General features: G+C 48.4%; 1 protein-coding gene across 4 annotated transcripts in view; it reads right to left on the bottom strand.

Moving 5' to 3' along the window:
- Doa (CDC like kinase darkener of apricot) overlaps positions 1-17,444 on the bottom strand; it is a 129,902-nt gene that overhangs the window by 50,889 nt on the left and 61,569 nt on the right. For 2 of the 4 annotated variants that reach the window (XM_037420312.2, XM_075886250.1), the window contains exons 3-5: positions 9,716-9,824; positions 9,101-9,185; positions 8,892-8,958 (exon numbers count right to left, since the gene is read on the bottom strand). In XM_037420312.2, the coding sequence (XP_037276209.1) occupies positions 8,892-8,958; positions 9,101-9,185; positions 9,716-9,824 (261 nt within the window). Of the gene's footprint in view, positions 1-8,891; positions 8,959-9,100; positions 9,186-9,571; positions 9,825-17,444 lie in introns of all 4 variants that reach the window. The other 2 variants (XM_037420310.2, XM_037420311.2) reach the window with 1 other exon arrangement.

The raw sequence follows: 17,444 nt of genomic DNA, 5'->3' as shown, positions 1-17,444 counted from the left end.
ACGTGATGGCATGTTTATGGCAACTCTTCCAAGCCTCTGTGCATGAGTGGTAGTTTACCCGTTTTTCAGCCTGCATTGGCAATAAACAGTTGGTAGCTTGGCGCCCACCTGTCTCTTCCCCTCATTTTCATGTTCCTAATTTTTTGACAGTTACGAAATGTTCAGAAAACTGAAGCACCAACTGGCCTAAATAGAAGTTCTTCTACTATTAGGTGTCAGTTATTGTGTCTAACAAAGAAAATAAGCCCTGACTGTATCTTCTTGGACTTCCGTAAGGCATTCGACACGGTAACACATTCACTTCTTTGCTACAAACTTAAATTACTGAAAATAGATCCCGCTGTATTTACATGGATAGAAAATTATCTGTGCAAGCCCTGACAATGCGTCATTTTAAACAGCAAAAGCTCAAAGTACGTTTACGTGACATTAGGAGTTCCACAACTGCAATGGGGCCCCTTTCATATTTAGTTATACATATACAATAGTTCACTAGATATTCCATCACATACTAGACTGTTTACAGACTATTTTATTGTGTATAGACAAGTAAAGACTGACTGTGATCTTACCCAACTGCAAGCTGATTTGGGAAAAGTTGAGGATTGGTACTCTATGTGGAAAATGTTCCACAACGTTCTGCATTGGGGCCCCTTTCATATTTAGTTATACATAAACAACATTTCAGTAGATATTCCATCACATACTAGACTGTTTTCAGACTATTTTATTGTGTATAGACAAGTAAAGAGTGACTGTGATCTTACCCAACTGCAAACTGATTTGGGACAAGTTGAGGATTGGTACTCTATGTGGAAAATGAACATAAATAATGAAAAGTGTGCACACGTTTCTCTTACAAGCAAGCAGAAATCATTATATACTGAGTATATTTTAAACAATAAATGAGTGAAAAGAGCGGTCGGATATAAATACCTAAGTGTAGTCTTTTCATCCAACTGATCATGGAGTACACATGTGAATGATGTTTTTGTAAAGCTGGAAGGGCACTAAACATTAATCAACACAATTTAAAAACTTCAGAACTGAACATGAAAAAGACGGCCTATTTAAGGAGGGGATGTGGCTTTGGAAAATCTCTTTTCTCAAAACTTGGTAGATGTTGATGAAAATTGGCACAAATATTCAGCATGTCTTCCTAATGCTTCCACAAATGTTTCAGAGAAGTATCTTCAGAACTTTTTATTTTGAAAAAATTGTACTATTTGCAGTCCTTAGCACTTTGCACAGTGCCTGGAAAGCTTAAAAAAATGCACTAGAAGGCCAAAAGAATATTTGCTGTACAGCTGAATGCACGCTGAGTGTCATGACATGCCTGCTTTAATTTTTTTGCTACACAAAATTATCGTATTGCGATTCTTTTTGCAACCTTCACACTAGGCAAACTCTAGGGGTTAACAACTAGTCACATCGTAAAATTGCAAAGAGTCAAACTAAGAAAAAAAGTGTGTCACGACATACATTGAAGTCCAAGGAATATGGCAAAAAAACAGTCAAGATAGGCCAAACGGTTACTAAGAAAATGGCTGCGCAATCTCAGCAGGTAGGCAAAAAAACACCATTGAGAAAAAGCCTGTCGAAGTTTTCCACAGGTTTTTTTTTAAATGAACTTTCTTGTTTTTCGTTAGATATTGATGAAAATTGGCACAGACACTAAGAATGACCTCACAGTGCTTCCGTAAAAATTTTGAAGCGATACCACAAATACTTTACGAGAGACAAATTATTTCTTCATTGATTCTCGTGGAGGGGCTGAGCATAATGTTAAAAAAAAAAGTATTGAGAAAACTGCGTTTCTTTTCTTTACGTCTGACACCTAAAAATTGTGATCTCAGGGTTTTCTTGTGATATTTCACTTCTCAGGCATCTGGTCTCTGACCAGTGTGCCTTGGTTGCCTTTTTTTTTTCCCATAACCTCCTTTTCATGATTTACAAAGAACAAGTATGGATTTTAAACAAAATTTTTTGCATGAAGGAGTGGTGTGATAGGCATGACAGAAAAGACTGTAATTGAATAAGACCATATACTGAAACGATTACACATATTTCTTCCGATGAAGTTGTAATTAGCATAATTAAATACTTGATTACACATAATCACCAAACATTTCTTTATTTGTAGAAAAGTTTATTGCATCCGAAAAATGGATCAGACCATGACGCCCTATGCCTTCTTTCCAAATAACGAAGTTGTGGGCAGAAGAATGGTGGCACAGGAATTTTTAGCAGTATAATTAATGACGCAAAACGGGCATATAAAAATTCGTGCCCCTGATTCATACATGCTCTTTTGCCACTCAAGAAGTGAAACGCATCATCATACAGCTGGTCGTATAAACTCTAATCTACGAGGCTTTCATTGCCTCGGAACATTTATAGACGTTTGTGGCGATATCAGGCATGGCTCCAAGCACGTCTAAATCGCATCACAAAAGCTTATTGACAGCACTCCATATGACCGTGAGAGTGCGCGGCCGGGTGGACAGGGCAGCCGGCGCATAATGCACTTGCCGCCGGCATTCGGTGACGATGCGCGAAATTTGTAACTACGGTGACAAAAAAACGGCCCGCACTGCGCTTGGCATCGCATTTTTGAGTGACGACGCACAAAAATGCTAGCCGCTGTTCCGAACAATCATTGGCAGTGAAGGGAGGGGGGTGACGAGCTTCACTGTGTGGTCCGCTGCCAATGCGTAAAATGCCCATACGTGGTTTAGAGGAGCAGGGGAGTGATGTGCTTCATTCCTTGCGAAGAAGCACGGTTGCAAGAGTGCGCTAGCGCGTCATTCCTGCGCGCAGCCTCGCTGTCAGCGGAGTTAGAGCTGAAGACGACTCCAATGACGAGCCGCGCTGGATGGATGAATTCATGTGGCTGTACCCTGTAGATCGGGCGGCGGCTAACGCCCCCTAGCCGTAATACTTAGTGAACCACCAACTACATTTATCGTTTTTTTCCCCCTTTAAATATTGAAGTATAGGACTGGTACTTTGCAGTGAATGGTTTAATTTTCACTCGTGCCCCTACTTTAGCCACCAATCAGATAACCTCCTTCTACTTAATTCTACCCGCTTAAAGTCTATTTTGCCCTCCCTGTCTCTAAACCCCATTGGTTTGAAAAACTCTGCACCACCATCCCGAACTATAGAGTGAAGCCTTTTACAGAACATTATCAAGTGTTCGGCAGTTCCCTCCTCCTCTCCACATGCACTGCATACCGTGTCTACCCCTTTGTTTTTGGCCCAATATGTCTTGGTTCACAATATTCCTGTCCTGGCCTCAAACAGTAGAGAACTACCCGGAGTATTATCATAGATCCTTTCCTTGGAAATTTCCTGCTTAAAAATTCGATAGATCTTTAGTGCGGAGTCTCCATTTCCTTCACCTTCTTCTTAACTGATAGTGTTTTTGGTTTTGGACCACCGCCGGGCGATAGATGGCGTTGTGTTCACTTTGAGTACCACTGTTGGTAGAGTGGTAGCGCCGGCGGTGGCCCCTGGCGGAAGGCGGGCCTTGGTGGTGGCCGAGAGTTGAGCAAGCCTCTTCTGCGCGTGGCGGCTGCCGCGAACGGTTGTCTGTAGCGTGGGACCCCGGTGCTCGGCACCGCGGGCTTCGCGCCGGGGTCCCACGTGGAAAGTCAGGCATTGGCGACGCCGCCTTGGGTATGTGTTAGTGTGTTGTGTGTGTTTATCATGTTATCGTGTGCTTAGTGTGTCACTGCGTTATGTAGTTTGTATGGTAGCAGGTAATCAAAATTGATGTATCATTCGGCGGACGATATCGTCGCCGAAATTAGTTAATAAATGTATGTATGTTGGGTGCTTTGTACCGACCGCGTCAACTGTGTCCGTTCACTCCAAGAGCGTGGCGTGGCGAGGCACACGTTCGCCTCGCCGAAACTCCACACTGGCGCCCAACGTGGGGCTCTTGGAGTATCGGACGACAGTTTTTGTGGTTCAATACAGGGATTTTGTTAGAGCCGGAGTAGAGTAGGCCTAGGGGGGACTTCTTTGCTAGCGTCGGTGGTGTGCTTTGTTGAGAGCGAGGAGATTGGTTTTGTTACGTGTTTGAATTTGTCGGCAGGTTGACTTTCTATTTTTTTTTCTCGCAAGTGTTGTTATTTTTTGTTGTTGTTAGTTTTCAAAAATGTTGTTGAATTAGGACGAGAGCCATGCGGTCCGCATCCTGGGATGAGCAAGGCCTAGAGCACGTGGTTTGTAGGCCAGGCCCGAAGCGAGTGAGTACGGAAGCCTTGTGGGTGGTCCGATTTTCTGTAAATAGCTTCTTCTATATCTTTGGGCTCAGGGAGCCGGGTAACGTTGCTGTCTGGTATTGCGGCTCGACGCCGAGGCGTCGTGACACCGCCCCGGGGCGGTGGACGCCGATTGCTCGGTAAGCTGCTGTGTGCGGCGAGCGATAGGGCCACCTCACAGAGTGGACGTCTCCTCGCGGTTGCCTCTTCTGCGCCTAGGCTGGGTGCTGGTTGGATGCCGGTTGTTGCCGAGCGACTCATTAGGCCTAAGGCTCTGCGCAGCCGCCTGTCGCACGTGGCACAACTAGGTGGATCGTGGCGGTAAGGTGTCGCACTCTGCTTCCCTCACTTTTTTTTTTCTTGTGAGCACGAACTAGGAAAAGTGATTTTTGTTTTATTTTGATGGGCGTTTCGGCCGCCACTGATGTATTAGCTAGCAGTACTGACCAACGTACCACGTGGACGAAAAGCTCGAAGCTCCGTTCTTAAGGGCCTGCTCGATTGTTTTCTTTCAAGTTTTTTTGTTGTTATTGATGTATTCGGCGGGAGGGATGTCATCCACGGCCGGCTGTCCTGCACATCGTCAGCGTCGCTGGCCAGGAATGCGGTCGTGAGGTCGGGCGATGGAGATGCCTGGGACCTGCGCAACTGCCTGCAGTCCGGCGCCCTCGCGAGTGTTGGTCGCAACTGGAAGACGTGTCGGCGCTAGCGACGGATCGTCGCGCCGACAGCAACGTTGCTGTTGCGGGGCCGGTACTGAAGTGAAGTCTAGCCGGACAGTGCAGCAGTGTCTACCAGCGGCGGTGTCGTGGTGCAAGGACATTATGGTCGTGCGATATCATTTTTTTGTTAAAGCTTGTGTAGCTAATTTTTGATTTCGGGATATGATTTGATGTAAGGTTGGGGGAATGTGGGGGTGCTGACCCCCCCCCCCCCCCCCCTGTAAAGTTGTCTGCGCCGCGTGGCGCACGTATCTTGCCCCAAGGCTTTATTTTGGTGGTGACCACCGCCGGGCGATAGATGGCGTTGTGTTCGCTTTGAGTACCACTGTTGGTAGAGTGGTAGCGCCGGCGGTGGCCCCTGGCGGAAGGCGGGCCTTGGTGGTGGCCGAGAGTTGAGCGAGCCTCTTCTGCGCGTGGCGGCTGCCGCGAACGGTTGTCTGTAGCGTGGGCCCCCGGTGCTCGGCACCGCGGGCTTCGCACCGGGGTCCCACGTGGAAAGTCAGGCGTTGGCGACGCCCCCTTGGGTATGCATTAGTGTGTTGTGTGTGTTTATCATGTTATTGTGTGTTTAGTGTGTCACTGCATTATGTTGTTTGTATGGTAGCGGGTAATCAAAATTGATGTATCATTCAGCGGACGATATCGTCGTCGAAATTAGTTAATAAATGTATGTATGTTGGGTGCTTTGTACCGACCGCGTCAACTGTGTCCGTTCACTCCAAGAGCGTGGCTTGGCGAGGCGCACGTTCGCCTCGCCGAGACCCCACAGCGGTCACTCGTAGTAATCTCACCGTGCCGCCGCTTACAGCGTCGTTCCTGCCGGCTGTCTCGCTAAAGAGGACTTTGATGACGTGCTGCGCTCGTAGTAACCTGATCGCGCATCCGCTTACTGCTCATAACTAAAGCGTAATTATATCCAAGTGATCATAGAGCCATGAGCACGTCACGAAGTAGCGATTTTCGAGAGCCATGTCCTCGCGACGCACAAGTCGCATACGACAATCTTCCAGCGCGAGCATCGGGCCAATGACGAGGCGAGCTGAGGCAACATGGCGGCCAGAGCCAATCAAGGGCTCAAAATGACCTTCAAACATTTGCTTTTTGTGTGATTGTTTTTAAAGGGAGAAGCCAACTGAGGCAGGAAAGTCAAACACGGAGAAATGCTCTTTCGATGAGCCCAAGAAGCCCACCCACGGCCCCGCCATCGCGAAGCTATTTTTCGAAAATCGCTGTTTTCTCGCGATTTCCAGAAAAAGTTTCACTACCTAGGTGGCTGAAATGAATTTTCCGAAGCACTTCTGCGCGGTTTTCAGTGTAGATATTTTGGAATCAGATAGAAAAGGGGTTCCAGAAACTGAAAACTTGATGTTCAAAAAAATCGATTTATTTGTCATTTTTCGCAATCCCAAAGACGCGTCTCCCCTTAACATGTGTTCGACCTACACTAGACTATGCTTGTGCAGGACCGGATCTTTCGCAGGTCAGAGTATTGATGAAAATGAAAAAATTCAAAATCGAGCAGCCAGGTTCATCTTGGGACGGTACAAGAGAGGGGAGAGCTGCACTCAAATGAATATTTAGCTTGGGTGGGAACTGCTGTCCTCGCATCGGGAAAAGCTTCGACTGAAGTTTTTTCTTTCTGATATATGTACAGAAGCGACGACAGAATAGTAGAGGATATTGAACCAACAAGCTAGCTGCAGCACGAAGTTCATAGCAGTGCGCACACACACTCACACACATGACCCCGCAGGCACATTCAAAGCTTGTTACAGTAAAAATTTCATCAATACGTACAAACATACCAAGAACCTGATGGGAACACGGCTAACTACGCACTAAATGTAGTATGCATCAACCACCAGGTACATAGGCAGGCGTGCGCAGGGTTCCCTTTTGGAGAGGGGGTTCGTAGCAGCACCCTCCTCCCTTATCATGTCAATGTATGGGGCTGACTTTAGTGCCTCCTACCCATCGCACACATCTATGACAAAGCACCAATTTGAATTTCTTACGTGCGCCATCACCACTAAAGTAGGAATAAATATAGTGCCACGGCAAATATTACCTAAACTGCCCACCGTGAACCTATTTCTTTCTTTTTACCAATGTTCAAAAATTACAGGCATTCTTGCACGATCGTCCCATGGAGAGCATTTCGAAACTACTGCGAGGTCTGGGATACGCAGCCAATACAGCGACTGACCTGGTGACCAAGCGCACATAAGAGACTTTCCGCTAAAGATGAGTACCACAATCTGTTGCTTAGCACAAACACAGTGTTTTTGAGACGCAGTACGGTCGCACAGAGCCGATCGTCTACTGGCTCGTTGTGTGCAGCGCTTCGCCTACTTGGCGTACACACCAGGCCGAGCCACTTGCGCCCACTCCACTTCTGACCGTGTACACATGCGGTGAGAAAACAATCGGCTTTCTGCAAGCGATGCCCTAGCAGTCCTTGCTGCAGATGAAGGCGCGTTTGGGCTGCTGCCTCATGAAAGCGTGTGCTACGCTTGCTGTCTCAGTGCCTACAAAACTCAGTTCCACAAGAATGAGCTGCTTTCGCTTCTGCAAAGCAGTGCATCCTGACCAAAGTCCCACACAACAACAGAGAAGGCGGCGATCGCCGCGTCAACGCTCTTAGGTAGTTGGCAGCTATAAAAGCGTGCAGTAGCGCTTCGCCACACATGTATGCATTTCGTCAGCAGTCGGTCATACTGGCGCGCATTGGCATCAGCAGCGGGGTGCAGGGCACTTGCTTCCGTCCAGCCACAACAGAACTTTTCCTCACCTAAGTTGCACCAGTGCTCTCCTCCTCCCCCAGCCATAATTCAACACTAGTTTGCACCGGCCCCAAGAGAGAATTCTGCTAACGACCATGCTGGAGTGCCTTTTGGTAGTCGCCACATCGCCTTTGTTCTTTGCCAATAGTTATCAGAAAAAACCGCCGTAATCGCGCGAAAGCCGGAGTAACTGGTCGGCCGATTTCGTGCTTTTGCAGCAGCGCAACTGTACGCAAATGCAGCAGCACACATGTACAAGATGGCAACCATCATGTAATATCTGCTCACGATGTGTGCTGTCAACACTACTTTCGCTTCCAAAACCATCTTTTGGCGCAGTAATTTCGAGTTGGCGCAGATTTCCCACCACTGTTCGCCCATCAGAGGTATTGCATCCCACCCTGGCCCATAGGTGTATGTGTTCAGGAAAAAAGCGGAAATGAAGAAGGGGACAAAGAAAAAAGCACGAGACAGGTCACAATTTTTGGTACTAACAAGGCTCCGTAGTGATTTTCAGTACTACGTTAACAGAATAGCAAACTGCGGCACTGACTGTGGCTCAGTCTCTGCTTGCACTGCAGATGACCAAGCATAGAAATGTTATATGCACTTTCCTATGAGACTGCCTTCTGTACACCCTCGCACATTCACTTCATATTGAAAAAAAAACTAACAAAATGGCAAAGAACATAACAAAATGAAAAGACTCTCTAGCGTTTAACAGGTTGGTGAAATATTTGAATCGACAACACACTGATGTGATGCAGTGCAAATAGATACGCGTGTGTCAAAAAAGCCATCCCATCTTTTTTTGGAGCAATCCCCTTACACCTTTACAAACGTCACGCGGTTAGTGACAGCCTCCTGCCAAGAGATGCCTGTGCTGCCAGAGCTCAACCACCAAGACTGAAGAGGTGTGCCATTTTTAGCCCACCTACTGCCCTCAGCCAACAGGTCAAAAACAACGCTGGCTTGGCCTCCAATGCATGCAAGCTGAGTGCTACTAGTGGCTGCACCACAGAACGCACAATTATGCCGAAAATAATAGGGCCTTTAAGCACAATGTACACAGAGGCCACCTTACTATAAAAAAATTAATGAACAAGACTACTCACGTGTGTAAGTCAGTCACCTTGACCACTTTTCCAAAGGTGCCCTCGCCTAGAGTGGTGATGATTTTGTCTGCAAGAGGCATGGGAAAAAGCCCACGGGGGGCCCCGGTCAGTGTCCACCAACTCGAGATCTTCAAGTTTGATGTAATCCCCGCCCCCCTGCCCCCCCTAGTAGGAGTGGCCCCCATGATAAGATAAGGGAGGACCAATACATCTGTCCTGTAGCACGTCTCCCGGCCGGTACACCAGATGGCCCTCTTCATCGTCCTCCACGCTCGGGGGCCTCCGCACCGGCGACTGCATCCGCCACCACCATCACGCCAGCAACAGCACCACCAGCAGCAGCAACAGCCAACCGGGACCGCATATCGTCGCCGCCGGTCATCACCCATCGGTCAGGAAGGAGGGGGGCGCAAGTCACGCGCATGAAGAAGACAACAACAGAGAGGAGGCACCAGGGGGCCTTCCGTCAGCCCCGTCAAACACACACACACACAGACACTAAATTGTGTGCTCCCCCCCCCCCCCCAATTCAGCATGCGAAACATTTACATCCACTAGCTCCTCTTCGGCCGAGGTGCGGCGACTACGCGCCAGCCTCGCCAGCAGCCCCGGGCAGAGCCCTCCCACGCGGTGTCCCCAGCCCCACAGCGCGACCGGTTCGGCGGGCGGCAGGCCCTCACCTGAGCGGCAGCCGACATGCCCGCAGCACCAGCGGCGCCGGAGGAGGTGCGTCCTACCACCATTTGCCCAACGACGCAAAAGCCCCCCACAACTGGCGCTCGGACCCCGGGCCCGAAATAGCCGCTCTCCCCGAAAGCACTCACCCGCGAGCAGTGGTGCGCCGGTCCGCCGCGGTGCTCCCGGCGGCTGCGACGACTGCGCCGCCGGTGATGAGATGACGACGACGGCCGCTCTTCATCGTCCCGCCGGTGGCTGCGAGGAACAAAGCGGCGGCTCACGATTACCATCCACCACCTCTAGAGCCGTCACGGGGAATCCTCTACAGAGGCGGCGGGCGCTACCATGGGCTGCGACGCTGCGCAGCGATAACAAGCTCGCACATGCAAGCGGCGGCACTCGTCCACAAGAATGCAGCAAGCTACTCTCACCTAGCTGCGCTTCTTTAAAATCACGAGGAGCCTCGGAGAGAAATTCACGAGAAACAACTACCGTGCCCCCTCCTGCGTCCGCGCTTTATTTTTTTCTTGCCCAAACAAAATGGGTATTAACGGACTAGCCCGCATCACCACCTCTACGGGAAACAGGTCACAGGGTCGACGAGTTACAAGCAGGAAGGAACGCAAGTTAGTTGTTGATTACCAATTCAGCCTACAGACGCGTCCCATACAATTGTCACATGATGACTAAGTCGCGTATCACTCGACCATGCAAGCGACTGTACCGAGTCCTGTGACAACCAAAATCGGTTGTGTAAGGATTGAGGCAACCTTGCACGAAAGCCTGTGCTTTGCGCACGCTATCCGTAAAATAGGGAGTTTTATAATAGCATACCGCGAGCCGTTGCGGTGCGGTCACTGCTACTGCGCATGCGTCGTAACGCGAGTCGGCATTCGCGTTCGCGGACCGCACGCAGGAAATCCGAAATTGCGTGCGGCGATCTCAGCCCGCATGTGGCCCGCAAGCGCTGGTTTCGAGGCTACGGTGTCGCTGCGATCGTGCGTTGCGGTTTGTAGCAGGGCAAACGCTATTTTAAACTCATATGGCACCCGCAACGCTTGCAAACGGCATTCAATTTTGTCCGTCACCAACAAGAACCGGTAAAGGGCTCCACCGATCTGGGAGCGAAAGGCTTCTAAGGCGGCGGCGCTTCCGTCAATTGGCGAGTTTTCCAATAGCGTTTGTCTCCCGCAGCCCGCGATCTCCTAGAGATCACCGTAAAGGAGTTTTGTAACCCGCCCTATATTTTGGATTTTCTGCGGGTGGACCGCAAACGCTAACGGCGGTTAGGTTTATGACGTATGCGCAGCGGACGCGTGCGCAAAGCTTTGCCTACGCTGTTCAAAAATTTACTGTCCGTGTTGCTCCGCAAGTAGTACAATAGCTTTGCGGTTGCTTTCGGTTCTGCTCGCTCGCATCGATAACGCGTTTACAAAATTATAACACGCAAAATGTGAATAGGAGAAACATATCGATGGTCCAGTGTGCATTTTACTGACATTTTACGAGTGTGTATATATTTTAATTTTATTGCTATCAGTTGCGAACGCGTGTATGCCTATGAACACGCGTTCACATAGGCCAAACTGGAAATGCATTCCTTCGAGTTGTGAACGCGTGTACAAAATCCAAACAGGACGGTGTGAGAGCGACAGACTGCTGCGACGCAATCGTCGTCCGGTCGCAACGATTTCCTTGAACTTTGCACACTTTACGCTCGTGAGCAGCCGCAGCCGCGTAGCAGTCCGCTGGCACAAGCGCAGCATAGTAGCTGCGCCGACCCAGAGCGAAGCACAGAGTTAGCACAGATTCCATCAAGAGGAGAAAAAAAAAAAAAAAAAAGCTTCCCTCTATGCACGACCGCAAGGGTGCTGGCATTACCACGACAGTGCAGCTCGCGAGACACGAAGTAGACTTCACCGCGGTATCGCTTTTCATGGCAATTAATGACAGTGAGCTCACGTGGAGTAAACTTGCAAGTACATGTCAACAGAAAGCACGGGCGACGACGCACTGAGACTCACAAAAGTTGCGTGATCGGCCGCAATCTCGAAAGTACTCAAGAAAAGAATATGCTCTAAAGTATATTAGTTTACCGCTAGCGTGATAGCGGAGGTTAAGGGGATGGCGTTACCGTGCAGCAAACGTTTGTTACGCACAACGCCTTAGCGGGATAGCATTTACGCGGTTTACGTTCCCCAGCGGGTATGGTGGCGCCACCTATCGGAGGGCTGAGGAGTTCAAGGAAAAGAAAACGGGAATGTTTGCCCATGTTACCACACGAAACATTGTTACAAGTTTATTTCAGTAATATTGAAAGTAAATAAATATGAACCATGCACCAAACGCGAAAACATATGTTACTGATTTGTTTACGTCGATCACGGGGAAGGAATGAGAGGAGAGCGCATGCCCAGCAGAGGGGACTCTGTCGCTGCGATCGTCCCTATAGTTCAGGATGATGGCGCAGAGTTTTTCAAAGCACTGGGGTTAAGGGACAGGGAGGGCAAAATAGACCTTAAGCGGGTAGACTTAACCAGAAGGAGGTTATCTGAATGGTGGCTAAAGTCAAGGCACGAGTGAAAATTGAACCCTTCACTGCAAAGTACGAATCCTCAACCTCACTATTTAAAGAAAAAAAAAAGATAAATCTAATGGTTAGTTCACTAAGTATTACGGCTAGGTGGCGTTAGCCGCCGCCCGATCTAAAGGGTACAGCCACATCCATCCATCCTACTTCTGAGCTGTGCGGACATGTTTTCGCGCGCTCCGCCTGTTCGGCTGATTCAAGGTCGTGCAAGGTTGGTTGGTGCAGAAGCAGCGCGCAACGAGAGATAAGTTTCTCTTCATTTCTTTGTGTTTATGTAACCATTATTAATTTTTTCTCTTCTAATCAATAATTAGCGTCACGAGTATTGCAGGTGTGGGACACGGGCAACGTTGTAGTGGCGTTGACCACGTGAACTGGCTAGGCGGCTGTTTTGAAGAAGGTCGGGGCGCCCGGTTAGTTGTTAAAGAGCTAGAGCCGAACACGAAGGGGACCTAGTGAAAGGCTACTAGCGAAATTGAACACGTGTGCGGTGTAGGCGGCAGCTTCAAACAGTTGTTGAGGTACGAGAGTTAACGGAGGCGGCTGGATAGCGGGATTATGGTTGAACGCAGGCCTGTCGGGCACTCGGTCCGATGGTCGGGCGGGTGATGGCTAAGGAGGCTAGGATTGAAGGCGGCTGAGCAGCGCATGGAGGCTAGCATCAAGGGGCTTCAGGGGGAGCTTAGGGTGGAACGGGAGCAGAGGATAGAACTCCAAAAACAGCTCGGAGCGTCACGTGAGCGAGAGGAGGCTACCGCCAGCCTATTAGAGCAAATGAAAGGCGACCTTCGAAAAGAACGGGAAGGGCGGACCGAGCTAGAGCAGCGGGTAAAGGAGCTAATGCCGCTTTGCCCCAGCCCCGAGCGGTGTGAGACGGAAGGCGTGGGTAGCGGAGAAGGCGACAGGCAGGAAGGAACAGGCGAGACGGGAGGTCAGGGAGCCGCAGTGTCTGGCCACAGCCCGAAGGCTCCGAGAACATACAGCTCGGTGACGCAGGGCAGAAACACGGGACAGACGGCAGAGAGAGAAACAGGTGAAGCAAACAGGGGCGTCATCACAAACAGGAAGCCAGCGATTGGAGCATAGAAGGGTCCTAGTGTTGGGGACTCTAACGTGGCCAGGGTTAGGGATGGCGTCTTCACGACAGTGAAGGAAGATGGGAGAGTCAGGGTGGCGACACAGTCAGGAAAGAGCATGGTGGATGCACTGGCCAAAGCTCAGGAGGTTGTAGAAAACAGCATGGAGGGCGAAACATGCTGGGCTCAATGATGTGTTGAAGGGCAAGGATCAGAACCTTCAAAGAAAGTTAGAGTATGGGATGCGTAAGCTCCGAGAAACTTCTGGGAGTGTGCATGTGACCATATGCACAGTCCCAGAGGTCTGGGGGCAGCCTCGTGGGATTGAAAGGAGGGTGGTGGAGGCCAATTGTGTGATCAAGGGTTTGAGCCGGCAACTCGGATACAGCGTAATGGAAGTTAACCAAGACGTGTACGAGCCCGGCGCTCGCCCCTTTGCACAGGATAGCATTCACTACAGTGGTGCGACGGGCAGAAGGGTCGGTAAAAGAATGGGTCACCAAGCCACAGCTTTTTTAGGGGGACCCAGAGCCCTAAGGCCAACAATGTAGCCAAAGACGGACCTAAAGGGGCACAAATATTCAAGCCACACGAAGTCCGTGGGAGAAGAAATCGACGTAAGCACAAGAGCCGAGTTAAGTCAGACATAGGCTATATTAACATGCAGGGTGGCAGGAATAGGTTAAAGTGGTAAGAGATTGAAGAGCACTTGAGGCAGGAGGAGCTGATGGTATATGGGGTTGTGGAGACACATCTTCGGGACATGGAGCAACCACCCTGCAATCCGGACTACGTATGGGAATATTGCAATAGAACAGAAGGCAGCAAAAAGGGGGGTGGAATTGGTGCATTTATACATAAGAGCGTGGGTTGGCAAAGAGTCAAGCAGGGATGCATGGAACATTTATGGCTAAAAGAGAAAGCGGCTGGGCAAATGACACTCCTCGGTTTGGTGTACTTGTGGACGGGAGCAAAGGCCAGAGAGGAAAACCAGGCAATGGTGAAGTGTATATCAAAGGACATTGAGGAATTAGGAGGAGAGTGCGAGATAATTATACTAGGAGATATGAATGCGCACATAGAAGATATAGATGGGTATACTGACTGAACAAGCAAAATGATCATATGTGTGAAAGGCATGATTTGATCATTTGCAACAGTATTGAGAAGTGTGAAGGGCAAATAACATGGGAGGCAGGAAGGCTGCAGTGAACGATAGATTAATAACCGATGTCACATAGGATGTATGATAAGCTCAGGGGAATGCACATACATGAAGATGGCTCCAGAAGTCTGGGTAGTGATCACAATCGTATCAAGCTAAGTTTTGGAAGAGCAGCGAAAGTGGGAAGGAGACAAGATGAGCAACTACAGGAAAATTTTCATTCAGAAAGGAAAATAGAAATTGCTACTAAACAAATTGAGAAAGTAATCCCTGAGGATAATGAAACTGTGTGGACGTACACAAATCTAATTCGACTGTTTGGGCTAGAGCTTGCTAAGGCACGTGAGAAGTCACCCCGGAAAAGAAAACACAAACCCGAAAGTTGGTTGGATGAGGAAGTTGAGAGAGCCATAGCAAAACGTCAGGAAGCCTCTAGGGAACACAGACATGCTAAGCAACGGGGTGAACCGACAGATGATGTTGAAAGAAAATGGGCAACCTTTCTAAGCTGTAGAAGGGATGCATCCCTTCTGATCAATGAAAAGATTAGAAGGAAGGGAGCTCAGTGGCTGGCAGAAGTACATGAAAAAGATAGAAAGGCAGCTGCGAAATTTTGGAACCATCTAAACTCCCTAAGAAATGAAACAAATCTAGAGCAGAGGCTTATAACTACAGCTCAAGGTGCTAGGCTAGAAGGGGACGAAGCTATTGAATATATAAGAACAAGGGTGACAGAAAAATTTCAACAAAGAAGTGCCTTATGCACTACAATAGACAGGGATGGATCAAGTAGCACAATGGCTCCATTTTCACAACGAGAGTGGGAAAGGGCTGAGAAGAGGGTTCCAAGTCGTATATCAACAGGCCCAGATGGCATTCCAATTATGCTGATAAAGACATTGGATCCAAAGTCTAAACAGGCTTTGAGAGAAGCAGTGAGCAGAACTATTATCGATGGTGAAGTCCCTGATGGATGGAAACTTAACAGGATGAGCATGATTTATAAAGAAAAGGGGGACAAAGATGACAAACAACTACCGTCCTATAACAGCGACATCAGTGGTCTACAGGCTGGCGATGCAGATTATAGAGGAAAGACTGCAGGCATGGATAGAGGATGAGGGGGTGCCGGGGGAACTGCAGAATGAATTTCGAAAACACAGGAGGTTGGAAGACAATCTGTTCTCACTGACGCAGTGCATCGAAATAGCAGAAAAGGAACTCAGGCCCCTGTGGCTAGCATTTTTGGATATCAAGGGAGCGTACGATAGCGTGGTTCAAGAGGACTTGTGGGGAATACTAGACACACTGGGTGTGGAAGATGGAGTCACTAATCTTTTAAAGGAAATCGATAAAAGTACCAAGGTAGTTATAAAGTGGGAAAAACAGGTATGCAAGCCCACAGAGGTGAAACTGGGATTTAGGCAGGGGTGTCCACTGTCACCCTTGTTATTCATGATGTACCTACAAGGATTAGAGGCCAAATTAGAGGGAAGTGGACTTGGCTTCAACCTCTCTTTAGTCAAACAAGAAAAACTCATTGATCAGGCACTACCAGCATTAATGTACGCAGAAGATATAGTGCTAATGGCCGACAACAAGGAAGATTTGCACAGATTGATGGACATCTGCGTTAATGAGGGAGATAGGTTAGATTTTAGATTCAGTAATGAAAAATCAGCAGTCATGATTTTTAATGATAACGAAGGTAGTGAGCTTAGAATACAGGAAGTCACGCTAGAGATAACAGATAAATACAAAGATCTGGGCATATGGATAAGCCATGGTACTGAGTACCTCAGGGAACACGAAATATACGTGACGACTAAAGGTAACAGGAATGCAGCAGTGATGAAAAATAGAACACTGTGGAATTACAATAGGTATGATGATGTGAGAGAAATATGAAAAGGGGTCATGGTTCCTGGGCTGATGTTCGGCAATGCGGTCTTGTGCATGAGATCAGAAGTTCAAGCAAGATTAGAAATTAAGCAGAAGTTCAAGCAAGATTAGAAATTAAGCAACGTGGAATAGGTATGCTTGCTTTAGGAGCTCACGGGAATACACCAAATCAGGGAGTGCAAGGTGATATGGGATGGACATCATTTGAGGGCAGGGAAGCTCGCAGCAAGATAAAATTTCAGAAGCGATTGAGAGAAATGGGGGAGGAGCGTTGGGCTAGGAAGGTTTTCAGCTTCTTGTACATGAAGAATGTCGATACAAAATGGAGGAAGCGAACCAGGAAATTGACTGGTAAATACTTAGAAAACAGCAGGTGGCCAAACCAAAAAGAACTATCGGTTAAGAAGAAAGTGAAGGAAACGGAGACTGACATGTGGAGAATTGATATGATTAAGAAGTCCACACTAGAGATCTATCGAACTTTCAAGCAGGAAATTGCCAAGGAAAGGATCTATGATAATACTCGGGGTAGTTTTCTACTGTTTGAGGCCAGGACAGGAGTATTGCGAACCAAGACATATCGGGCCAAATACGAAGGGGTAGACACAGTATGCAGTGCGTGTGGAGAGAAAGAAGAAACTGCCGAACACTTGATAATGTTCTGTAAAGGGCTTCACCCTATATTTCAGGATGATGGCGCAGAGTTTTTCAAAGCACTGGGGTTTAGGGACAGCGAGGGCAAAATAGACTTTAAGCGGGTGGACTTAACTAGAAGGAGGTTATCTGATTGGTGGCTAAAGTCAAGGCACGAGCGAAAATTAAACCCTTCACTGCGAAGTACGAATCCTCAGCGTCATTATTTAAAGGAAAAAAAAGAGTTAAATGTAATGGTTAGTTCGCTAAGTATTACGGCTAGGTGGTGTTAGCCACCGCACGATCTAAAGGGTACAGCCACATCCATCCATCCAGCCAGCGACCATGGGAATGATGGGTAGTGCCCACATTTACCCAGTCTTCGTGCTTGCGGGTGGCGAATTGTACTTCTGGCTTCGTTCATTGCTGTGTTTCGGTTTTGCTGTGAAAGAAAGATTCAACCCTTTTGAACTTCGTGACCCGATTTGGAAAGGTAAATCTAAATGTGA

Source organism: Rhipicephalus microplus, chromosome 2, assembly GCF_043290135.1.
Source record: "Rhipicephalus microplus isolate Deutch F79 chromosome 2, USDA_Rmic, whole genome shotgun sequence".
Classification (NCBI taxonomy): Eukaryota; Metazoa; Arthropoda; class Arachnida; order Ixodida; family Ixodidae; genus Rhipicephalus; species Rhipicephalus microplus.
The sequence above is the reverse complement of the archived record's forward strand: the minus strand, read 5'-3'. Positions and strand labels throughout refer to the sequence as shown.